Source organism: Mustela lutreola, chromosome 7, assembly GCF_030435805.1.
Source record: "Mustela lutreola isolate mMusLut2 chromosome 7, mMusLut2.pri, whole genome shotgun sequence".
NCBI classification, from domain to species: Eukaryota; Metazoa; Chordata; class Mammalia; order Carnivora; family Mustelidae; genus Mustela; species Mustela lutreola.
In genome coordinates this window covers 68,188,034-68,213,093 of record NC_081296.1, presented here as the reverse complement: position 1 = coordinate 68,213,093, position 25,060 = coordinate 68,188,034, and the positions used below count along the sequence as shown (strand labels likewise).

At 51.1% G+C, this 25,060-nt stretch overlaps 2 protein-coding genes across 2 annotated transcripts in view; both read left to right on the top strand.

Annotated features, from left to right (window-relative positions):
* EHD4 (EH domain containing 4) overlaps positions 1-18,945 on the top strand; it is a 78,743-nt gene extending 59,798 nt beyond the window's left edge. Inside the window, exons 5-6 of the mRNA XM_059181253.1 lie at positions 8,044-8,208; positions 14,864-18,945. Of these exons, the coding sequence (XP_059037236.1) occupies positions 8,044-8,208; positions 14,864-15,400 (702 nt within the window). The 3' untranslated portion in view covers positions 15,401-18,945. The remainder of the gene's footprint in view (positions 1-8,043; positions 8,209-14,863) is intronic.
* A 3,788-nt stretch (positions 18,946-22,733) lies between these two features.
* The window catches only part of SPTBN5 (spectrin beta, non-erythrocytic 5), a 45,928-nt gene continuing 43,601 nt past the window's right edge, over positions 22,734-25,060 (top strand). The window contains exons 1-2 of the mRNA XM_059181219.1: positions 22,734-22,844; positions 23,118-23,285. Of these exons, the coding sequence (XP_059037202.1) occupies positions 22,734-22,844; positions 23,118-23,285 (279 nt within the window). The remainder of the gene's footprint in view (positions 22,845-23,117; positions 23,286-25,060) is intronic.

Here is a 25,060-nt window from a genome sequence, read left to right as displayed (position 1 = left end):
TCCTCATCTCCGCCCAGCAGCCTCTGTCTTCATGCCAGTGGGCTCACCCAGCAGCCTCTCTCCTGTATCCAGAGAGACAAGGGACACATGGGTGGCTCAGTGGGTTAAGCGTCTGCTTTGGCTGAGGTCATGATTCCAGGATCCTCGGACCGAGTCCCACAAAGGGCTTCTTGCTCAGCAGGGAACCTGCTCCTCTCTCTGCCTACTGCTCCTCCTGCTTGTGCTCTCTCTCTCTGACAAATAAGTAAAATATTTAAAAAACGAAAGAGATACCTGGCGACATCTCTCTCTGGCCCCACAGATAGACCCTCCATCTGCTCTTGTACCCTCGGCTCACATCCCGTCCTGGTGCGAGCTCACGCATACCCCTGTCTTGTTCAGTTGCTCTGTAGCCCCGGTGCCCCTGTGAGGCACCATTCTTTATCCTGTCTTCCTGGTCCAGCTGCTTCCTGTCAGGAGCTGCAGCCATTTTTCTTACATTTCTACTAGGAGGTCCTGCTAACCAGTTCATAAATCCATTTGCAGCTTTCTTGAAGTGCTTTCTTCGTGCGCTAGTCCTGGGCCTAAGGCCTAGTGGCAAGAAATCTGCTTTTGCCCCTTCAGTGGCCCCTTGGCGTGTGGTACTTCTTTTCTTCGGCTGAGACATCCGAACTTACACTGCAGGGCCCACGACACCCAACCTTTATTTTTTTTTTTTTTAATTTATTTTTTTTATAACCAAGATGGTGGATGCTGTGCTAGCCTTTGTAGATTTCAGGATTGTCTTGGAACTATTTAAAACACCCATGGACATTTCTACTTCACCAGTCACTGCTGAAGGCCTAGTGATTCAAGGCACAGCTGTATTCGGTCACAGAAATAAATAGAGAGCAGAGAGTCCACTGGGAGCGCCAAGCGCCTTGGGAGTTCTCTGCCCTCCTTGAGCGTCAGGCCCTCCAAACGGACGGACCCGTGCGGCCACAGAATGCTGCTCTGTCCTGACACTGGGAATAATGAAAGCCCTTGTGCCCATGCAGGGGCTGGGGGGGCAGGGTGGCAAGCAACTTGCTGAGCTTACTTCTAGGAAAAAAGCTTGTCTTTTTTTTTTCTTCCTAAGAATAGCATCTGGCTTGTTCCTTTTCATAAAGGAAAATGTTTGAAGTGTGGCTGTTTCCAGCCGGAGCTTCTCAGTGCCAGGGTGCTCCCAGGGCAGTACCATCCTGCGAAAGGGGACAGGAAATAGAGGCTCAGGCAGAGAAGGAGCAGAACTCAGCACGGTGGCCTTAGCAACAACCGATGTCATCTGCTCTATGCCATCTGTGACTTTCTGGCCGTTTGTGAATTTGTTGTTGCTTAAATGGATGAGGAGTCACTCGAGTTTTCCTCTTTGCAGTGTTTATATTACGTGAAAATGCTCTTTGATTTTGGCGTACTGATCTCTGTTTCTGTTGATCAGGTGTTGCTTTGCTAGCCATCCCTTCCTGAGGGGCTGCGGGGTCCCACAAGCTCTAGCACGAGTATTTCATGCATTCCTTCCTCTGATCCGATCCATAACTGCACAAAGTCGGGCATTATCTTTGTTTCTCTTGCAAGAGAACTGAAGCTCAGAGACGTGAAGCAGCTTGCCTGAGGCCTCACAGCCTATGAGTTGCAAAATATAAACTCAAATCTCAGTTAGTTTGGCTCCTCAGTCTGGAGAGCATTCACCAGAAATGCACAGTGGACAGCCTCTGTAGCTTCTCACTATTGTTTTTTGTGTCCATCTGTCATTACGTGTAGTCTGTGAAATTGTCTATGGGAACCCTGCAAAGTTTAGAGGTTTATCAAGCTGACGTTTTGAAAACATGCAACGAGCAAGTTTTCAGATGTCACTTAGGAAGTGTCAGGTCGAGTTGGGGTGTGGACTGTATCTATTAGGCAGAACTCACATTCCATCCAGGAGTGAAGCATGTGTGTCCTGTCGCTAATATCCTGCTGGGTTCTGCAGTGATCAAGCTCTAGGTACCATAAAAATGACACTGTAGTAATTGAAAAATGGTACTCTTGGGGGCGCCTGGGTGGCTCAGTGGGTTAAAGCCTCTGCCTTCGGCTCAAGAAATGATCTCAGGTCCTGGGATCGAGCCCCACATCGGCCTCTCTGCTTGGCAGGGAGCCTGCTTCCCTTCCTCTCTCTCTGCCTGCCTCTCTGCCTACTTGTGATCTCTGTCTGTCAAATAAATAAATAAAATCTTTTAAAAAAAAAAGGAAAAATGACACTCTTACCAAAGATCTCTTGAAATTTAATGATTTCCCTGGTTTTTCTACTTTTATGTATATTTTTTACATCCCTCTAGTTCAAGGAGCAAGAAAACTTTGGGGTGGGTTTTTTGGTTAACCTCAAAGACCGCATCTTAAGGATATCAGTAGGCATCCTTTTCTGAAGACTGTTTACAATTTAGGGTGCTAATCCAGATTCATTTCATGATTCTTCAGGCGATTTGGGGAAAGCTCAAAACAGCACTGAAAAAAATACCATGTAGTTTTATGCAGCTGTCACTAACCCAGCCAAACAGAAGAAATTCAGCTCTTCCAGACAAACCCCAAACAAGAGTTGTTCATGGAATAAAGGAACAAAAATAGTGAGGGCTCCACCCTTTGTAAATGTTGTCCAGGAGCAAGAGAGGTTCCTACCCCTCTAGTGGTCTTCACACAACAAAAAAAGTGAGTCAATGCTTGAGGAAGGAACAGCTCAAAATGAGAAAGAAAAGGAGAGGTCAGTGGTTTTCCGAGTCCTCCGCCAGGTCTGTGGCATTCAGTGTTGTCTTCAAAGCGTGTTCTCCTCCAATCTCGTGTAAAGCACAGAGCCTAGCTTTGTGGTCTGTCTGCCTTGCCAATTCCCTTTGTGGAGCAGTTAGATGTTTTGAAATTCACCAAATGGACCCAGGTGAAGGTGTGAGGACCCTTCTACAGCAGCTGATGACACCCCACTATGCTTAGCGTGCCACGGGGCTTTTAGAAATCTCTCTGTCCGCTGTGTATGCGTGTGTCAGTATTTGCGCCCAGGCAGGGAAGCCCATCTCCTTGAAGGCTGACCTCACACGAGTGGGTGGGCCCCCATGGGGCCCCCTGCAGCAATTCCGGATGAAGAGCTGTGGGCTTCAGCTTCAGTTTCAACAGAATGACAGACCCCAGCATGAGGGAATCCGGTGAGTGGCTCTTCTCTGCCGCTGATAGTCTCCCAGGCTTACTACTCCACAGCTCCACTTTCTGGGTCTCTAGTTCATGAACTGATTTTTTTTTTAAGATTTTATTTATTTATTTGACAGAGATCACAAGTAGGCAGAGACAGAAGGGGAAGCAGGCTCCCTGCTGAGCAGAGAGCTGGATGCGGGGCTCAATCCCAGGACCCTGACATCATGACCTGAACCGAAGGCAGAGGCTTTAACCCACTGAGCCACCCAGGCGCCCCTGATTTTTTTTATATATCCTCATAAACCCACTTTTTAAAATGTGCTGATCCCCTCGTGTTCAATGCGCAGTGCAACTAGCTGGGCCTCCAAAGACACAGCTCTCCCAACATTTTGGGTTAATGTGCAGATGAGATAACATAGTGAAGAACCATGTTCCCACAGCCCGAGTCCCCCTAAGCTGCTCCTCAAGATCCAAAATCCATGAGGATGTCCACTCCTACTGACCATGAGCTCTGGAAGCTTCCAGCACTCGCTACCTGGGGCTGCCCCCACGCCCAGGAGGAACATATCCAGTATCACTCTGAGTACGTGCTTCTCTGCCTTGGAGATGTATGGACACTTGTCACTAGACACAGTTAATGAGCTTATAGCAGAATCTCTACATGAAATAGATAGAAGTTCATGTTCATTTAAAGAGAAGGACATCTCTTTTTGCTCATTGTGTGATTAGCCCAGACAGAAACTGACATTATGATGCATTTGACTTCGCCCAAATCATCAGCCTTGGATGAGTTGGGGCTTTCCCTGTTTAATACTAGAGAAAGGGTGAATTGGACAAGATAAGAATATCCAGAAGCCACCTAGGGTTCAATGTCACTTATATGTGAATGAAGTGCTTGGGACCCATATCCCTCATATTACTATTCAAATATATAGAACTTATTAATTTTTTCAGTCACTATTAACTCAGTAAGAGTTTATTCTTTATTCAGTAAGAACGAAACAACCACAAGCCTTCTCAGGTTTTACTAACCCTCTGACTCTGGGGTCTTTGGTCATTAGGCAATAATAATTAACATTTTTATTTCTTTTTCAAATATATCCAAATCCATGACCTCTTTTGATTCTCATCCTAACAACCCTGTGAGGTAAGAGCTGTCATTTCCAGTTTGCGTGTGAGTCAGCTAAGGTGGGGGCCTCGAGTCACCTGGCATGGCTCCACAAGTGGGCGGGAAGGCCTGACCCTGGCCTTCCAGAGCCAGGTCTCATCAGGCCTCCCCCTTCTCCGCTCGCTCTTCCCCATAGCTCCCTCCTTCTCGATTAGTTTTCTCTCATTATAAAGAACAAAATGACCTAGACCAAGTCCACCTCCTTCCCCAGGGACCATCACCTGGTCTGGCCCTCAGTCCTGTGTTTATCTGGGAAAAAAATCCTTTGACACAGAAAGGCAGGAATGTGCCTCCAGGTTATCCCCTCTGTTTACCAAGAGTCTTTAGAAAACTACAAGGTGCCATCCTGCCAGAAGATTGCGGTCTTTACCCACATCCTACATGTTATTCATAGTGGTGTTTGCAACAATATATGCATTTTTTGGGTACGGGGAAGGAGACTCTAAATGACCTTCCCATACAGCATCCCTGGGACTTAGGGACAATCAAAACCCATCAAGTCTCAGTCTTCCACAGTTTTTCTATAGGACACAGTTCACATTCAGTTCCAGATTTTCAGCAGCTTTAGTAAGATTTTTTAATGCATCCCCCAGAGAAAGCAATTAACTCTATAAGGACAGGAATGAGGCAGCTGAATGCTAGTGACAGTTCTGCACCTCCTAACTGGTGGTGTGACCTTGAGCAAGTCATATGAATTTCCTGGAACCAAGAGTTCATTTAGATACAGGGAGTCCCTTCCAGATGTAATGTTCCATGATTCTAAGGATTGTAATTTACCTTGTAACTCAATACACGTCTTCTTTTTTTTTTTTTTTTAAGATTTTATTTATTTATTTGACAGAGATCACAAGTAGGCAGAGAGGCTGAGCAGAGAGCCCGATGCGGGGCTCGATCCCAGGACCCTGGGATCGTGACCTGAGCTGAAGGCAGAGGCTTTAACCCACTGAGCCGCCCAAGCACCCCTCAATACACTTCTCAAAAACAGGACCCATACACCGTATCTGGGGCAGGAGGGGGTGGCCAATTAGAGGTAGCACAACAGGAGATTCCCGCAAAACAGGCCAGTGGAACTTTCTGGAAGTGGAGGTTGAGGCTGAGAGCAGCCTGCAGCATGAGCAGGGCACCTGAGGGTGGTGACTCGGACAGTGCCAGACAGGATGGAAGGAAGAAGGAATTGAGGCCCAGTTTCTGTCAGGGCACCGGAGGCCTGGTGTCCAAGGGCAGCCCACCGTCCAGCAGTCTTGGCCATCAGCCAAAGGACACCGTGTGGACTGTGATGAGGGAACAGGTGCAAGGCTGTGGTGGAGAGCTGTAGCAGGTGTCAGGCCAGGCCAGGTAACACAGGCCCCCGGGAACTAGGCAGTGTTCAGAAACCAGGTGCCAATCCCAGTGTGGCCGGCGGCTGTTTGGGGAGTCAGCCTTCCCTGAGCACAGGCCTGGCAACTCGAAAGGTCCACATTAGTAGGTAGTGAGGAAGTCTTGGGGAGCCCTGCAGGGGTCTGGCAACTGCCCCAGGCCTGAGGCCTGGAGGTTGAGGTTCAGTAAAAACCCTTGTAGATAGGAGACTAAGCAGCTTGGGAGTTCCTGCTTCAGGGGGGGCTGGCCCCAGCACAGGGGCAGGCCCGAGTATGGAAGGGAGAGGGACCCACAGACCTGGTACAGAAGTTCCAGGAGGGTCTGGAAATGACGCAAGGACAGCTAGTGAGCAGCTGGTTCTCCCAACTGAGTATGGCAGTCCCCCCAAGTCCTTCGTTGTGATACAGTGCCCTCTACCAGCCCCATCAAACCAAGCCAGGCAGTCACTATCGAGGCAAGGAAATTTCTAGTTTTACCATTTATTCATCATACCTCAGGAATGCAGTTAAAGTCTGCCACTCTAAATAAAGGACTCCCAAATTTGGGGTTTCTCTTTCTCAAAGAATCATATAAATGGTTTAAGCTGTTTTCATTTGAAAAATGGGTAAGTGTACTCGTGACAGGTTTTGACATCTCCCTGCCTATCTGTACTTGTGGCAGCAGCAGACAGCACAGTGCTTGCTTCTGTTGAACGACCTCTGCATAGATGGGAAGGTTCGCATTGTCTGGTCTGAGCCTGTCAGTGTTTACATTACGCCCTTATTTTAGGTTTCAGATCTTAGCAGAATGTTCTGGGTTGCACCCAGTGTGTGTCCTTACGCAGAGGCTTTCAGCTGAGGTGGAGGATGTCTCTGCTTACCCCCTTTATTTGATTGCCATTCTTCCACAAGATGACAGAAGTCTGTTTTCTTTAATAAAGGAGCTCCCATAGCTGCCTAGTCATTTTCTTTTTGTCACCACTGTTCTGTTTTTCATCCATTCTCATTTTATTTTCTTGACTTCTAAATGACTCTACAGAATTCTGGCATACAAAGAGAACTTTTGTAAAGAACATTTCTTCTCATCCTAAAGTTGGAAATCAGCAGAAGAGTGGAAATGTTGACAAAGGGGTGACACAGCCGAGCAGAGCCCCCCACCCCCCTGCAGGGTTCACCACCCCTCGGGTGACAGTCCTGGACCTGCTCCTGCCAGCTCATCAGGGTTTCTGAAGTTTCCCCTTCGTGCACCTGGGGTCCCTCTCCCAGTGGGAGCTTCCGCCATCCAGCCTGGTACCACACAGCTGGGGTGGGAAGGGCTTGTGCAGAAAGGACTTCAGTGCCATCTGTAGAGAACCTGGGGTTCAAACTCTCCATGGGGAGGTTATAAGACTTTCCATCTCCCTGTTCACTTGGCACAGATTTCCATGAAGATTAGCCACTTACTAGCCATTTACATCAGATCAGCCGTTTGCATCGGCCTCCAGTTTCGTTTCCTGGTGCCCTGCTGAAACTTTCTTCAGGTCTTCCGGTTAATTGCCAGAACTGAGGTCTTTCTGCCTAGGCCCCACCCATCCCGCTCGCTCCCTGCGCAGACTTGGAACAGCCACTCAGAGGCACAACTGAACTGTGCCCAAGACCTTGCCCAAGTCAGTCCCCACCCCCCATCCCCGGCCTCACACCACTGGCCAGCTTCCAAAGCAGGGAGCTCATTAGCATCACAGTAGGTTAGCGGAGGCTCATTCTGATCCACCTATCAGCTCCTAGCACCCCCAGCAGTCTGCCCTCCCTGCCTCTGGATACGTGTCGCAGCCACATACACAGCACCCCAAATACGGCCCACAGTGTGTTACCTCCGCACTGCCATCCATGCTCTCCACTCCTGGACGGCAGCAGCCCTCCCTCATGTGCTCCCTGTCTTTGGGGCCCAGCTCAGTTGTCCCCTTTTCCTGGCCCTCCTTTCCTACAGCCTTTATCTGCCACAGCCCACTCCCCGTCCTGGTCCTTCTTGGTGGGGTTTTCTCTGCTCACTTTCCGTTGGTAGTCTCAACCACTCCTCTGGTTCCAGGCACCACCTCTGCTTCTGCTTTCAAACCCAACACCCAGGCCAACTCGGAGCTGGGGGTGCGGGAGGAGGGCCAGGGGGGCCTCTTTCTAGGCACCTGTAGACAGTGCCAACTGGGGGATCTTTCATGTACCTCACATTCTGTACACCCAGAAGCAGGCTTATAATGTACTCCCCAACCCCTCACCCCCGATCCCCTCCCTTCTGTCCTGAGGGCCATGGTCCTGCTGGGCACCTGTTCCATGTTATGATACATTTAAGACACCGACCTGTGTATCTCTCTGGTGCAGTTCTAAATAGCGTGTCCTTACTGACATGTACCCCTTCAGGTCCATGCCTACATTATCAGCCACCTGAAGAAGGAGATGCCAAGCGTATTTGGAAAGGAAAACAAGAAGAGAGAGCTTATCAGCAGATTGCCAGAAATCTATCTTCAGCTGCAGCGAGAATACCAGATTTCTGCCGGGGACTTCCCAGAAGTCAAGGCAATGCAGGTACTGGGAGCTCATTGTAGCCTCATGGGTGTATAACGGAGAGGCAACACCACCTTGTCTGCTGGTTGCTGGGTACGCATGAGGGTTTCATGGTTTAGGATAGAAAACACAGGTCGCCTGGGTGGCTCAGTCACTTAAGCGTCCAACTTGATTTCGGCTCGGGTCATGATCTCAGGGTTGTGAGATCAAGCCCCACGTCAGGCTCCGCCCTGGCTGTGCAGCCTGCTTAAGATTCCATCTCTCCCTCTACCCCACATCCCTCTTAAAAAATAAAGGATAGAGAGTGCAATGAATGCATCTTCCTAATGGTGATCCATGATAATAGGCTTCTGTGAATAAAGCAGAGATTGCCTGCCTCCCCAAAACATTGAACCAAAAAGGGACACATTTTAAGAAGTAAATTTCTACGGTGGAATATTACTCAGCCATCAAAAGGAATGAAAATTTGCCATTTGCAACAATGTAGATGGAACTAGAGGGTATTATGCTAAGTGAAATAAGTCAGAGAAAGACAAATACCATATGATTTCACTCTTGGTGGAATTTAAGAAACAAAACAAATGAACATTGGGCAAGGGAAGGAAAAATAGAAACAGAGATGGAGGCAAACCATGAGAGACTCTTTTTTTTTTTCTTAAGATTTTATTTTTTATTTGTCAGAGAGAGAGAGCACAAGCAGGGAGAGCTGCAGGCAGAGGGAGAAGCAGGTTCCCTCCTCAGCATGGAGCCTGATGCTGGACTCGATCCTAGGACCCTGGGATCATAGCCTGAGCTGAAGGCGGTTGCTTAACCGACTGAGCCACGCTGGCAGCTCCATAAGAGAATCTTAACTCTAGGAAAGAAACTGAGGGTTGTTGGAGGGGAGGGAGAGAGGTGGGGGGATAGGGTAACTGGGTGATGGGCATTGAGGAGGACACGTGATGTCATGAACCCTGGCTGTTGTGTGCAACCAATGAATCATTAAATTCTACCTCGAAACTAATAATGTATTACATGTTAACTAAATTGAATTTAAATAAAAATGGTCAGCCAAACTGACCATCATTTTGTCCAGAGAAAGGACCCATCTCTGCACCAGAGGCCACTGTTCTCCCTGGACAGCAGGCCACACAAAAGCAGACGCCCATAGCTAGTGAGGCAGGCCAGGCAAAGAAAAACCACAACGCCCTCTTGGATTCTTTCTTGTCTTCCCACATTTGATGGAGATGTGGGTTCTCGGAAACAGGACTCTCCCAGGAGAAAACCAGCCTACGAGTACAGTGAGAACTGTACCCCTGGGGGTGGGGGGGCTGGGGGGCTGGGCAGTCTGTGCCCTGCTTCTGGCCACACCCTGGAGACCTCCAGGTACCATCTTCTGCCCTAAGCCACCGAGAAGGATGGGGCTAGAGGAAGAGCAGTAGGAGATATGCCCTTGGAAGGTGGCCGACGAGCTGCCTGGCTGCCTCAGAAAAGCATCCGAGGAGGAGAGGCAGAGCGGTGGGACAAGGATCAGCAGGGAGCAAGAGGGGAAGCTTTGGCCCTGGGGAGTTCCACAGCATAAACCCTTTCTATAAAGGACACACTAGCATAGGAGTGGGCCATACTAACTGTTGAGATGGCAGGGTTCAAGATGGTAAGAGCATGTGGGATATAGGAGGTAGTCAGGTATGACTTAGCTGGCTTCAGAATAAATCCAGAACACCTTTTTTTCTTCCAGAAATGAAATAGGTAGTCCCGTACTCAGAAGATGAATTGGGGGGTGGGGGTGTTTAATCACAAGATGGCTAATTGGAGGGCTGCAGGGCCTCTGGAGCGGTCTTCCTGGGCGGGTCCGCCTCACACCCTTCAGCTATGCCCTGTACCCCGTGACCAAACTGAGGGACAGTGATCTCCTTGCATCCTTCAGATCTTTTTTAAGGGAAATTGGCTTCTTGATTGTAATGAAAGCTATGAAGAAAAACACCGTGCACACTATGGCCTCATTAGCCTCTTGAGCGAGCACAGCACCCCACCCACAAGAAGGGGCCGCTCCCAAGGCCTGAGGCATCGCCAAGCCCAGCAGAAAGCCACTGTAAGCCTCCTTTATAGGACCCGCAGGCCTATCCCAGGTGAAGTCCCATAACACCGGTAGTGTGCCCCCGACCAGAGCTTCTCATAGCCATGTTAGCTTAGCCTTGGCTCAGCCATGTCAGAGGAAACCAGGCCTCTCTGAGTTGGAGCAGAGGGGCAGTCCCTGGGGAAGAAGACAAGGAAGCATGAGCCCCTTAACTAGCATCTCAGGAGAGGCCTTAGCACCATCAGCAGACACCTGAGGGCCCCCAGCCCTTGGAGCGAGGAGTGCATCCTGACGGGTACCCCCCATTTACCCATGTTCATTCGCTCACTCACCAAGAAATATTAAGTGTACCGTCTCAGGCACTGTCCTGGGCCCCTGGGATAAATCCGTGAGCAAACAGCACAACAAACAAACAGCTGTTGTGCTCCCTTGTAATTCATTGATTCACTCAGTGATTCTCTCCCTCCTGAGGCTCCAGGAGGCCAGGGACCCACGTCCTGGGCACCACCATATCTCTGGCCCCTGCCACGTAGCAGGTGCCCCATGTGTAGTTAGATGAGCTCCTTGATAAGTTAGTGTGTGTTTCTATCCAAGCAGGCTGAGGGGGTAGTGACATTCTGGGATCCTGACCTCACCCTGACACCCATACAGCTTGTAGAGAGATGGGGACACCTCCTTGGGAAGCTGGCCAGGTGCTGACCACAGCATCCCAGCCCCTTCAGGGACTCCCCAGGAGACAAAGCAGGCCTGGATGCTTACTATCACCTGATACTTCGAACTAGTTTGCTGTCACCCAGGAAGCTTTGTGGGCGTTGATGGTGGGGGCCAGGGTCTCCATTGTCTTGGATTCTGTGGAGCATCTGACCTCCCCTCCAGCACAGGTGTTCCTCCTCTCATCCACCACATCTGGGATGGCAGTGGGGACACAAGCTGGGAGATAACTTTGTTAGGATCTTTGCACATCTGAGGGCCACTCAGAGAGCTCCCCGAGGCCAGCTTTGCTCTGACCTCCCTGTGTCCTCACAGACCACGCTGCTTGGGGTGACTCAGTGGAAGCAATGATCTGAATGTATTGAAGGCCTTTATGTGGTGCTGAGAGAGGCCTGTGACCTGCTGGTAAAGTAGCCCTCATCTGCCCTGCCTCCTTCCGGGAGGGAATTTGATTTAACCACACAGTAGGGTCCAGATTGGAGAAGGAGAACACGAGCAAGGCCCCTTGGAGCGCAGACTCAGTTTCCCTCCTTCGAGAATGCGCCCCCCGTTTGGCTGACCAGCTGGCCGCATTCTCACAGCAGAGGGCAGCAGAGCCCTCCCCACTTGCTCAGCCCAGCTGGAAACTGGGAAAGTGCTTCTGGTGAATGCCGGGAGTGAGTGGGCAAGAGGGAGGCCAGCAAAGACCCAGCCAGGAACTGACCATTGTGCTTTGGGAGGGAGAAGTTCCAGGATCCGGGGCTTGGTGGCTTCCATGGAGGCAATTGTTGACAGGTTAATCTTTAAATTCCCCAGTGTGTATTCAACCCAATACAAAGATGTCTTTTTGGAGGGAACTCAGTGGAGGGCAGAGATGGCAGAGGTTTACCTCAGACCCCATACTCCCTTGTCAGGCCTTGGGATGAGAGTATAGGGTTTGTTTCCTCTGCACCCTCCAGGCAAGGGGTGGCTGCTGCTGTTACTTCCTGTCCACCCCTGCAACTATGTGGCCATTTCCCCTTGCCAGATTTCCAGAGGTTTGCCGTCTGAATGCACGTACCCCGCGGGAGGGTGGAAAGTTCGGGCAGACACCACCCTCCTTCATCTGCTTGGCCAGACACTGGGGCTTTGTGTGTGCTCAGAACTCAGGCTCATTCATGAGGCAGGAGGGTAGGTGTCTGTGCACCCAGGGGAATCCAGACTTGTTTACCCCAGCAGCACTTGGATTTTTGTGTAGGCTGCCCGCTCTCCTCCTCCTGGGCTTTCTCTTCTCCATTCCCCTGGCTGACCAAGCGAGTGGCAGTTAGAGCCTGAAGTGTCGGGAACGTTGTTGAGTCCTGGTGTTGGGGCACCATACAGGTGACACAAATGGGAAGGGGTTTAGAAACCGGGCCTGCCCCACCTTGCGGCTCTCAGTGGGGCACAGGCTGCCCGCAGGGTATCAGCCCAGCCCAGCCCTGCATGGTTTGAAGGAGTCACAGTTTGCTACTGAGAAGAGTGTTGGAGGTGCCTCTCTACACATCCATCGAGCTGTTTAGCTTTTAACTCTGTCCGTCCATCTGAAGCTCAGGGCTGCCCTTCTAAGCAACAGCACAGAATGTCTGTCCTACTGGCACCCTCTGGACACCACAGTTTTGACTCTCCAGTGGAAACACGTCCAACCACACAGGATAGAGTAAATGAGGAATGGCCCGGCTGGACCATTCAGTGTTGTGTGGGTCTTAGGAATAAGGTTTATAACAATTATTATCAGGGAAAGATATGATACATTTTTTTCTTAAAAATGCAAGTTGTCAAACAGTGTGGTTTTATTTCAGTTAAAAAGAGTGTGTGTGTGTAAGTGTGTGTGTGTGTGTGTGCGCGCGCGCATGTGCCCGTGTATGTGCACACATTTATAAAAATGGCTAGCAGTGTGTGCCCAGAGAAAGTTAGCAGAAGTTATTGCTGGGGGATGGAATTGTAAGTGATTTAAATTTTTTATTTTATCTATCAGTTTTTTTCCCCAAATTTTTACAATAAAGTTGTGATATTTATGATTGCACAAAGCTCTGCTCCCCCACCCCCCACCAATTGCCCATCACATTACTTCTGCCCAGAACAGTGAGGTCTGAGTGAAACCTCTTTTACTCAAGGGTCTTCCTACCTCATCTCCAGGAAATTGCACACCTGGAAAGCCCCTTGCTGGCCTTCTAGAATTTTCCTAACAGAAATATTTCACATAAATCCCATATAAAAACTTCCTTATCTGGAACTTTCTGCATTTATTCAGCAAAACTGTTGTTGAAAACATTTTTCAAAGATCAGAAAAAGCCCCAGGTAACTCTCACAATTCAGAAAAAGCATGTCTCTTACAACGAACAGATGGCTTCTTCCCTCAGGCGATGAGAGGGTGTGCCCCCCAGGACCCCAGACACGGCTTCTGAGGAGCGGTAGCTTTTCTCACCTTTGAAGTCTGATGTGATAGTACTTTCCTCTCCCCTTTAATTACTTAGCTTTTCCTTTTCTAATGACTCTCTTCTATTTCATGTTATCATTTTTCCATTGTAAGCTAAGTCAAACCCTTTTTGAAAATAGGCAGAAACTAAAAATATTAGAATGTTTTCCCTCTCTTAGAGCATTAGCTCCCTGAGGGCAGAGACTGACTCCTCATGATTATATTATCCCCAGACTCCAAATCCCGGTAATCCCCAGACATCCCATCCTGGTAATACCAATCCCCAGACACCATGCCTGGTAATACCAATGGCCAGTAATGTTGGATGGGTCGATGGATGAAGGATGGATGGATGGATGGATAAACGGATGGATGGGAGGCAGAGTAACCAAGGAGAACCAAGGTAGGAAGGACTATTTCTACAGAACCATCCACAGAGCCTATGTGTCATCTATAGTTGGCTCCTGTCCGAGTTGGGCAACTGCTGTGTCCCAGGGCCCTCCGCTGTGCACATCTTCCTGCCGCTCTGCCTGTTGATGGGCCCGTTCTCCTGGCAAGTGATGCCGAGCCCTGCCCTGCCCTGACTAGTGATACTCAGCCCTACTGGCTGGATCTCTACTCACCCTCCCAATCCCTACTCTTCTCCCATTCACCAGTTTCAACTTTTACTTAATTGTACCTTAAACAATACTTTTTCTAACTGATCCAAAAACAACATTCTTAAATAATTGTTTTATCTAAAAAGACCCTTTGACACAGCTTCATGTTACAGCACAAAAGAACATTCGTCAAGGGGCAGGAAGCCATGGGCTCTCGTTTTGGCTCTGTCAGAACACCCCATGGGCTATGCATCCAACAGGGTTACTCACCCCTGCTCCTCCTTGCTCCCAGCATTGTTGTAAAGATCAACTGAAGTGTGTCATTAGATCACCTTAAAAGATAAAAAAGGATAAAAATCACCGCCTGGGTGACTCATGGGTTGAGTCTCTGTCTTCAGCTCGGGTCATGATCTCAGGGTCCTGGGATCGAGTCCTGCATCTGGGTCTCTGCTTGGCGGGGAGCCTGCTTCCCCCTCTCTCTGCCTGTATCTCTGCCTATCTCTCTCTCTCTGTCAAATAAATAAAAATCTTCAAGAAAAAAAAAAAAAGATAAAATGTTGAATCTCTAGAGCACCAAAAAAAAAAAAAAAAAGGCAAGGTTGAAGGAAGGGTATCAGAAAGCCCTTGGGGGACTGCTATCCCTCACATGACTTCCAGACAAAGATTGGTTGCTGTAAAAAATTGTTGTCTTCCCAGCATCTTGTTTCTTGTTCCATAAGCCAATCCTGGATCTGGTGGATTCAGATGTTGGGACTCCAGCAAATAGAGAGAGAGCTCCGGAGCAGCCTCGGGATGGGATGTCTGTTTACAGGACAGTTCTGCCTGCTGTCCTCCCTCTCCCTGCCTGCTTCCTGAAGTGAGGGCCTGTGACCAACTCTGTGGTTTATCCTCTTGCAGGAACAGCTGGAGAACTATGACTTCACCAGGTTCCACTCGCTGAAGCCCAAGCTGATTGAGGCTGTGGACAACATGTTGAGCAGCAAGATCTCGTCCCTGATGAACCTCATCAGCCAGGAGGAGAGCAGTATGCCCACACAACTTGTGCAAGGCGGGGCCTTCGACGGCACCACCGAGGGCCCCTTCAACCAGGGCTATGGGGAGGGCGCCAAGGAGGGCGCCGATGAGGAGGAGTGGGTTGTGGCCAAAGACAAGCCTGTCTACGACGAGCTCTTCTACACCCTGTCACCCATCAACGGCAAGATATCAGGAGTCAACGCCAAGAAGGAAATGGTGACATCCAAGCTGCCCAACAGCGTCCTGGGCAAGATCTGGAAGCTGGCCGACTGTGACTGTGACGGCATGCTGGATGAAGAGGAGTTCGCGCTGGCCAAGCACCTCATCAAGATCAAGCTTGACGGCTACGAGCTGCCCAACAGCCTGCCCCCCCACCTCGTGCCCCCCTCCCACAGGAAGTCCATGCCAAAGGCCGACTGAGGGCCGGGCCGCTCTCAGGGCAGGCCATGGGCAGTAGGGAATGAGGGCAGGAGGGCCCGAGGCCCGTGCTGCCACTGACTCACTGACCCTGGCCACAGTACCGCCCTCTCTGTGCCTCAGTTCCCCCACCTGTGGAATGAGAAGGGCAGACACAGGACACTAGATGAGGTTCTTTCACCTCTAAAATTCCTGAGTTTCTATTCAAATGTTGGAAGGAGGGGGTGGATAAGGAGATGGAAGGGTTGAAAAAAAGGAGAGATTTGACCAAAGAGTCCTTGGAAGGCTGGAGAGACGTAGGCAGGAGGTGGGCTGGATAGAATTTCACAACCCCAGGGAGTGAGCCGAGGGCCCTCCCAGAGCCAGCAAGACTGTGCTGGGCCACACAGCACAACGCATCTGTTTGTCCCTTAGAGCGTACTGGGAGGGAGCAAAGTTGATCTTATTTATTTCATTTCCTGCTGTATTGAGAGTGGAAAACAACAGCACAGAAGGTTTCTCTTCTCTCCAGGCTGTCTACCAAAGAGAAGACTGCTTCCCCACCGAGTCTGTGCCTGTGTTTGCTCCCGTCCACCCCTGCAGGCTCAAGCAGGACAGGCAGCCAGGCCAGGGGAGAGCATCTCTGATAACCAGCATCCTCCTGACTAATCCAACAAGAGCTCCCCCACCCACCCCAGACCCTGCCCCGCAGAGTTACATTTGGTTTGGAATTTGGAACTCAGAAACTTTATTAGCCCCTGGCAAGATTTCTGGTATTCAAGTCATGTCAAAGTCTGAAGGCTGGCTTTTCTTACTGGTCTGTCCAATAATTTGTAGCAAAGTCTATTGATCATAACCAAACCACAATAAAGGAAAGAGATGGTTCTCTGCAGCCATCAGTTAGTGTGGTGACACCTCCCCAAGGCTCCTTGGTCAATGGCGGGAGTTAAAGTTAAACCCGCATCTTGGTGCCTGCTGTGTGCTGGGCCTAGGGACATAAGGGGAACACAAGGCGAGCCTACCCCATGCTGCCAGGTAGAAAAGGTCATTCTCTAGCTTTAGACACTATTTTTTAGTTCTTAAAAAGTTGGCATTTTTATTATGTCCAGTTTTTCTTTCTTACAGGAAAAGCCTTTATACAGAAACAGGACAGAATCTTTCATATGAAACCTTTTCTTCAAAAGGCTGTGAGTTCATATGGTGCCTGCCCATCACAAGGCAGGATTTGGTTCCCGAGTGTTCTCTCTCTGAGTCTTGGTATAAAGCTCTCTGGTCCACTTGCCCAGGTGCCCAACAGACGGAGGTAGAGACAGGTAACTCTCACTACCACACTCCGTCTGTGGGTGGCAGCGCTGGAGTCGCTTCATTATTATTCATGCAGTACAAAAGAGAGGCACAAAACAGGGATAGCCCCAGGGCCCTAAAGGGAAGGAAATCATTACAGTCCCGCCCAGGCCTTCCAAAAACCACATTTTTTTTTTTCTTTTTCTGATTTCCCCTGTAACATCAGGGGCAGAAACGCAGACTTAAAATTTTTATTTTGGGAAAGCTTTGATCCAGAGGCCAGTCCCACACTCCCTAGTTCACTTTCTAAATAATGTCACTTTAAGAGAAGTAAATTCATAATATGATTTTTAATCTTAATGAGCACTTTTAAATTAATTTTAAATTAATCAGAAACATAACCAAAAGGTCTACGTCAGTACTATGATGTAAGCAGATGGTTTGATGAAAGCATGAGGACTGCCCAAGTGTGTGCCCACAAGGGAGTCCACCAAAGGGCAAAGCAGAGAGAAGAGAGAGAATTCATTGATCCAAAGGTTTAGAGATGCCAGGGTTCACTGATTTTCCATTGAGAATTATCCTGCTCCTTTAATTCTTCTCAGTCATCCTACATAAAGATATACATATACATACACTGTGTGAGTATGTTTTCTTGATACTTGCCATTGGGTATATAGGCAGATGGGCAAGTTTTGTCTATGCAGAGACATATAGGAAAGCTTGCAGCAGACTGAGGTTTCTGCTTTCTTTGCGGAAGGAAACTTCTGGTGGCACTGTGATCGCCACCCCCATGCTGTCAGGTGACAGAACATCTGGCAGTTGCCTCCTTTCCCTACTGAGGAAGAAAGAAAAAAGGAAATCCCTTGCCCATTTTTCTTAACATCTTCTCTTAAAACATGAAGTCATTCATCATGAAAAGTTGATTAAGAACTTTGAAAAAAAAGCCCTGGAAAACCTCAGGGATGGCTGCCAAGGATAGGGACTTGTATGTTCCCAGGTCCTGCACCAAGTTCCTTGAGTCTGTCCAAAACTCCCCTTATCCTACCTCCCCATGCAGCAGGGCTGGGGGACAGCAGAGCCCTCTAGAATTCTGTTCACACTGCCCGACCGCACTGCCCTCCCCACACCACCCCAATTTTAAAAAGTAGCCTCTCCACAGAGTTTGCAAGCTGGGCAGGAGGGCAGAGGTAGACAAACCCTAGCACTGTGAGACGCCATGCTCTCCATGATTCCACAGAAGAAGATCGAAGAATCTTGACTCTACAGCCCCAGGTCCCATGTAACAAACCTCCGCAGCCTCGAGTGTAAGAGGAAAGCAGTTTCAGCCTCCTCCTCCCAAAGTCAGCTTGCAAGCTGGAAGCCTGCTGATGAGGCCCTCCTGAACCAATGTGCAAAGAAACAGTGCACCAAGACCTCTCAAAACCCTCTGGTTTCACGGCGACATGCAGACATCCAGCCTGCTCCAGCCTCATGCTCCAGCCCAGCATCCTACGTGGATTCCTTCCTCACCCGTGCCCTGGGATGGCCCAGGGGTCCCCCTGCAATGGGGAGGGGCATGCATTCAGCTGGCTTCCGCCTTTCTGGGACTGGACTGGGTTCTCCTCGGAGCACTCGTCATGACACAACTATAGTGTCTTCCCATCTGGAGCTGTGGTTCTTCCTGCAAGACGGTGGTGGGCCTTTGAGGAGTTAAATTCTGGATCACGGGACTGCATGTCCAGGCGGGTGAAAGAGCATGTGTGGAGAAGCCAATGCCTCCTGCCCTCTTCTTAATGCCACCCCCCCCATTTGCCCACAGGGGAAACCTCCGCAGAGCCCTGACCCCCAGTCGTCTGACCACAGCCCTTTGCCGTGCTCCGTGGTCTCCTGAGGAGCTGCCCGCCCACCGGGCATGTCTTACTGCAGCCCACTACCCAGTCAGGGGGCTAAGAAACTAGTCATGGCCCGACAGCCCCCACAGGGACCTCCCCACTTTGCACCGTTACACTCCTTCATGATGCTCAGAGTAGTAGCCCAGGCAAACTGCCTTGAAGAGAAGGAAAGCGGTTAACAGAGACGTTCTTTATTTCCTCTGAGGAATGTAGCAGAGAAATAACATTCTTAGGACAGATAACCATGGAGTTTATTCAGGTAAACACGGGCCTAATTTAAGAGTGTTAAGTTATGTGTCCATTAGCCAATGCAGTTAATACACAATGCTTCTATTTTTTTTGTAATCGTGTTTAGAAATGTCAAACCAAAAAAGAAGACACAATCTGTTGATCAATAAACTTCTGAAAAATTTACTACCTTTCCTCCATTGATTCTGGTTTTCCAGTGACCCAGTTGTCTCAGGAGTAAAGCGTGGGGGCCAGGGGCAGCAGACTGGGGAGGCGCCTGGATGGCTCAGTCATTAAGCATCTGCCTTCTGCTCAGGTCATGATCCCAGGGTCCTGGGATAGAGTCCCACATCGGGCTCCCTGCTCAGTGGGGAGCCTGCTTCTCCCTCTCCCTTTGCCTGGTGCTCCCCCTGCTTGTGCTCTCTCAAATAAAATCTTCCAAAAAAAAAAAAAAGAGTAAAGCAGGGATCTAATGGAAATGAGGCAGAGAAGTTAGGGGGGAGGGTGTACCCCTTCTGTATGCTATCCCTGTGACTCCCAGCTCTTCCTATGTCCTCTAGGCTGGGAGACTCCCAAAGCGGGGCTTCTTGAGCTGGAAAGCAGCTCCATCTGCTGGGGGCAGAGGCCAGGTCTGGGAGCAGACCCCAGGTGAGGATGACTGGAGACCAGGATGGAAGGAATCATGGGGGCTGGGGGCCTTGTGAGGCTGGGAAGGGCACCACTGAGCACATTCAAGGGAGCTGGATCCCTGAGGCCTCGTCCTCTCCAGCTCAGGGGCAAGCCACTGCGCCTGAAGGCGCAGGAGTGGTAAGGTTGGCGCCCCCTGGTGGCTGGCACTGCTCCTGCCTCTTGTCACCCACCCCCCCACACCCCCGGCCCATAACAGACATCTGGGTTTTCCCCACTGTCACCCATCTACCCTTGCGGTGATTCAGACCCAGAATTTCCTTTGCAGAGCACTCCCTACTTCCCCACCCTGTTTCTGAGCCACAAGGTTTGGGTGAAATAGACACCTCTCCAGGGTAGGTCCTGACTGGCTCAGCCAATGAAAGTATTTCATCCTCCCTGCCCCCCTTCCCATCACAAAAATTGGTTCAGGAATGGATATGTAGCTCAATTCAAGCCTATGAGAGCCATGCACCTCAGATTCCTCTTCAAACTCTTGAGAGAGGTGTTCTCTCTTCTCTGAACCATGAAGTGTAGAGAAGTGAACTCATTAGTACAATACCAATGGCATTGAGAGGACTGCCCAGAGCTACTGGGGGTAGAGGAGCAAGGTTAGGCTGGCAGCAACCAACTCCTGGAGCATGAAGATGAAGGAAGCATCGAGAAAGGCAGAGGGAGTCCAGGCCTGTGGAAGCATCATCTGAACTGCTGGATCAAACCTCTTTGATCTCTTTGACTTTAGGATGCCTAAAGTCCTCCTCTTCCCAGACATTTCAGTCCTCTGGGACTTTTATGTTGTTTAAATCTTTTTTATGTTGTTTAAATCTGTTTGACTTGAGATCTTAGTTACTCACCACACAGATAGCTCAAAACTAGGTACTGACTAACAAGGAATTCTCATTTAAACAGGGGCTGCAATCAGTGGCAGCGAAAGAGGAGCCAGGCCTTGCCGCATGTGCAATGGCTTTAGCGGCATCTGAGCTGAGGAAGAAGACGAGCAGTCCCCCAGCCCCACTCAACAACCTCATAGGACAAGCTCTGTTGAGGTCTGTGTTCAAAGCATCACACAGCTCCAGCCTGTCCTCTGGTGGTCACATCATACAAGACACCCTGGGCCAATGCTCTTGATAGGAGGAAAGACAAACTGGGAACAAGAGGGCAAGTGGCAGGGAACCTACTAGAAGGAGCAGGATTTTTAACTGGGGCTGATAGGATAGGAAAATGTGGATCATGAAGAACAGAAGGCACATTCTAAGCCAAAAGAACAGCTGAACCCCAATATGGGCGGGAAAGCACTGGTCCAGTTGAGGCGATGGGGAGACTTCATAGGCATGAGCAGAGTTGTGCTCTGGGAGGTAAACTAGGGAACTGTGCATAGGCTGATGTGTGGGCAAGATGTCAAGTGGGGGAATGCTGATGGGGCCGTGCAGGGACAGTGTAAGCAGAGTAGGAGGGTAGATCGAGGGGTTCTGGGGAGCATGGAGCAGCTGCCATTGAGGACTGATTGGATCTGGGGCTGTGAACGAGGAGGAAGCTTGGGCTCACTCTGATGTTGGGAAGCCAATGGCAGGAGGGACCTCATAGGGAGAGGGCAACGGGAGGAAACTTCTCTCAGATGAGGGGAGCTGTTGCCATCCTGGGAGCACCATGCCCTCATTCCCAGCCACAGCCCCAGGGTTCCAGAGTGCTCTCTGTCCTGCCCAGCTCTGAAGGGCAGGCTGTGGCCACTGTTCCTCTCACCAGCCTTGGCTGCCCGGGATACCCGCCTGAGGAGTATGGCATCTCCTCTCGGAGTCTCTGGAGCTGCTGGGTGAACCCACAGACACCCACCCCAGACCAGTGACTATGACCCTGAAGTTAGCCAGAATATTTTGTGAAGCCACCCAAATGAGAACCCTCTCTAGCCTGCAGTTCAAGATTGCTCAGGGAGAGGGGCACCTGCGTGGTTCAGTGGGTTAAAACCTCTGCCTTTGGCTCGGGTCATGATCCCAGGGTCCTGGGATCAAGCCCTGAATCCAGCTCTCTGCTCAGCAGGGAGCCTGCTTCCCTTCCTCTCTCTCTGCCTGCCTCTCTGATTACTTGTTATCTCTGTCTGTCAAATAAATAAATAAAATCTTTCAAAAAAATAAATTGCTCAGGGAGAGAGGGAGGGAGAGTTGCCTGTGGGCTCCCTCTATAGCCCCTGCCCTGAGCCACAAGACCCAGATAAAACCCCTAAAAGTGAACACTCTGTCCCTGGCTTTGAAGGAGACTCTATCATTCCCACACCCTTTGCGTCTCCAAGTTACCCCTTCCCAGGGAGAGTCCCCTTCAGAAAGTGGCCCCTGGGTGTGAGGGGGCAGCCACAATTGGGCCCTGGCCGGAGCCCCAAGTCCCAGGACTCCTCTCCCTCTATAGTGGCATTCCCCTGGACAGGACGGGCGCGCCAGTGTGCTCCCTCCCATCCCCACCCTTGTGGGTGCTCATAAAGAGGCCCTGCAGGGGTGCCAAAGGGCAGTCCCAGACTGGGAAGTGGGTGCAGAAGCTTCTGACCAGGGGCTCTGCTATGTTGGTGCTATTTACCTGGACAACAGCAGCCCCATGGCACTCCCACCCAGAGCCAGCTCGGGGTGCTCCCATAGGCCTCTGTGACTTGGCAGCCAGGACCCCCACCTGACACTGGGAGCATCCGAGGTTGGGGGGTGGGGGAGGATGAAGGAGGCCCTCCTGGGACCACAGGCTGCAGCATTCCTGAGCCACCCCCTCCCAGTCCAGGCCCCACCCTTTGGCAGGTGGGAGGACAAAGCCTGCTGTGTGGCGTCACCCCTGCCCCAGGGCTCAAGAGGAGGGCCAGGGCGTGGTCCCAGCTCCAGCCTTGGCCTCTCCTGTGGTTCTCTCCCTCCCCACGCAGCCCCTGCTATCTGCCGTTTCCATCTGTCCAGTAGGGTCCCTTCCAGGCACAGACATCGCCAAGGTGAGTTTCTTGTTTCCCCCTACCCTGCCTGCCCTTTTCATGCTGAGGAACAGCAGCTAGTTCCCGTGCCCCAAGGAATCTGGAAAGTGGGGCGGGTAGGGGAAAGGGCTCTGAGGCATTCAAGCGCAGGGCACCAGCCAGGAGCTCCAGAACTTTACCTGGCTGGGCCCTAAACCACAAACCGCCCCTCCAAATGTGGGAACCGTCACACTCCTTCCCCAACCTCCCTGCCCCTCAACATCTCTGGCTTAGAGAAATATCCAGTGACCTCTCATCCCTAAAGGGCTGCAGGCCTGCCAGCTGGTCGGCCCCACAGTCCCGTCCAGAGCCGCAGGGCAGCTGTCCCAGTCCCGCCATGGACTCCGCATATGAGACAAGCCACATTCGCAAGCTGCAGGCGCAGCACAAGCGGATGCAGGAGAAGACTTTCACTAATTGGATCAACAACATCTTCCAGCACGGCCGGGTGAGTGCATCGGGGCATGCCCAGCAGCCCGCCTCTACTGTTCCTCCCCTGCTCCCTGGCCAGTGGACTCGGGGGGCCGGCCAGGAGGTCATCTGGCTGAGACTTCGAATCCCAGACCCCAGAGCCCAGCTGAAGCCAATTCTGTTGACTCTAAAACCCACCTGAAACCAAGGAAGCTGCTCTGGGCTGCACCTCCCAGGGACTAGGGATAGGCCGGGCAGCTGGGGAAGGCTGACCCTGTGCCTTCTCCCCCCCCCCCCCCGCCCCTTCCAGGTGGCTATCAAGATCCAGAACTTGTACACAGAGCTGGCTGATGGCACCCACCTACTTCGGCTGCTGGAAATCATCTCAGGGGAGTCCCTACCACCCCCCAGCCGGGGCCGTATGCGGGCGCACTTCCTGGAGAACAGCAGCAGAGCTCTGGCTTTCCTCAAGGCCAAGGTGGGGGCTAGGGAGAGGGGATCAGCTGGGCTCCTAGATCATCTTTCCTGGGCTGGTCAGGGCAGAGCAGAGGATCTGGAGCCTGAATCTAGGCATAGTGGCTGGGATACAGAGGTCCAGAAAGTCAAGCCCTTCCTTGAACAGCACTCTCAGCTTGGAGAGCACCAGACTGGCTGGAGTGGGGACAGCTGTCATCGTATGGGCGAGACTGAAACCCACCTCTGCCTGCAGTGAGAGAATTGTGGGATCCTTAACTTTCTCCTTTCCTATATAAGGAAATAATTTGCCAGCCAAGACCCATGGTCCATGGGCCGGCAGAGCCCAGATGCGGGGCTGTGGGAGGCAGGCTGAGAGGAGGACACGGGAGCAGAGCCCTGGACACTGAGCCAAGCGGCAGAGGCAAGAGGTACAGGTCTGCTTTGGAGAAGCTGGATCAGTTAGCTGGCAGGGGCCGCAGCAAGCAGGAGGGAGCCACAGTCTCCTGAAAGAAAGAGCCCAAAGAAATAGTCATTAAAAGGAGGCAAAACTCCATGGCCATGGAAGGACCCTCATGGCCAGCATCGGGGGCTAGGCAAGGGTCCTGTATACTGACAGCCAGGATTGGGGAAGCCCACAGGGCTCCTGGCCTCAGGTCCGGAACCCATGAGGTAGCTGTTCCTAGAGCCTGCAAAATCTCTGAGCTGGAACTGGCTGGGCTGAACTTGAGTGTGTGTGCCTGTCACTTAGGTCCAGGGTGAAGGTCACGGCCCCCTGGGAGCCTGGCATGCCTGAAGCCATTTAGAAGCCAAAGCTAGGGATGGGGGCACTGCTGTCCCCAAGCCTAGGGAGGAGCAGAAAACTGACAGCCACAGGATCCCAGGCTCTTTTTGGTCTCAGGAACCATAGCCTGTGAGCCAGCCACCTTCCCTCCAGATAGTTGGGTAGAGTGGGCACCCCATGGCCCTTGTCAGAGGCTCTGCAGCTCCCCTTGAGCACAGCTTGTCACTGATACATAGTCTATGAAGGTGACAGCCTTGTCTCCACTCCACATACTGCCGCCCCAAAACAGGGTTCATGAGCAGAACGTGGGATTCACTCGCTTCTGGAGACCGTGTCATTTGCTGGGCACTCCATGCCAGGCTCCAGGACCACGGTCATCAAAGCCCAGACCTGGCTGCAAGGGGCCCACGGTTTCAGGGAAGACAGTTGACGTGAACTCAGCTCAGTGGATGCTGGTAAATGTTTAACAACCAGCTCTCCGCGCAGAGGGTCATTCGTAGCATTTGCTAATTTCCCTGGCATTGCTACGGCTGATTCCAAGCTACCAGTGTGATATCACTAAGCACAAGGTGGGAAGATCAGACTTCACAAGCTGGTAAGAGCAGACTCCGACACCCCACCCCCCAGCTGCTCCGGCTCCAAGCTGAGATGAATACCAAAGGGCTCAGGTGTGCCAGGAGAGGAAGGCTGAGCACCAGCTGGACCCCACGTGATACCCAGGGATGCAGCCCCTCTACTAGGCAGGTGGTTGGCTGAAGCCAGCTTCCCGCCAGGTCTTACAGAGAGCCTCCCCTCTTCTGCCCCATTCAGTGCATCTGTATCCATTACCACTATTTGCCAGCCACTCTGCTAGGGAGAGAAAAAGAGAAAGAGACATAAGAGAAAACCAAGATCCCCATCCAAGCAGAGTCAGGGGCTTGAGCACGTGTGTTTAAGGAGGAAGAATAGTCCCTGGGCTTCTATTTGACATAAGGTGGCTATTGAAAACACCCTTGAAAAAGTGGTATTTGGTAAAG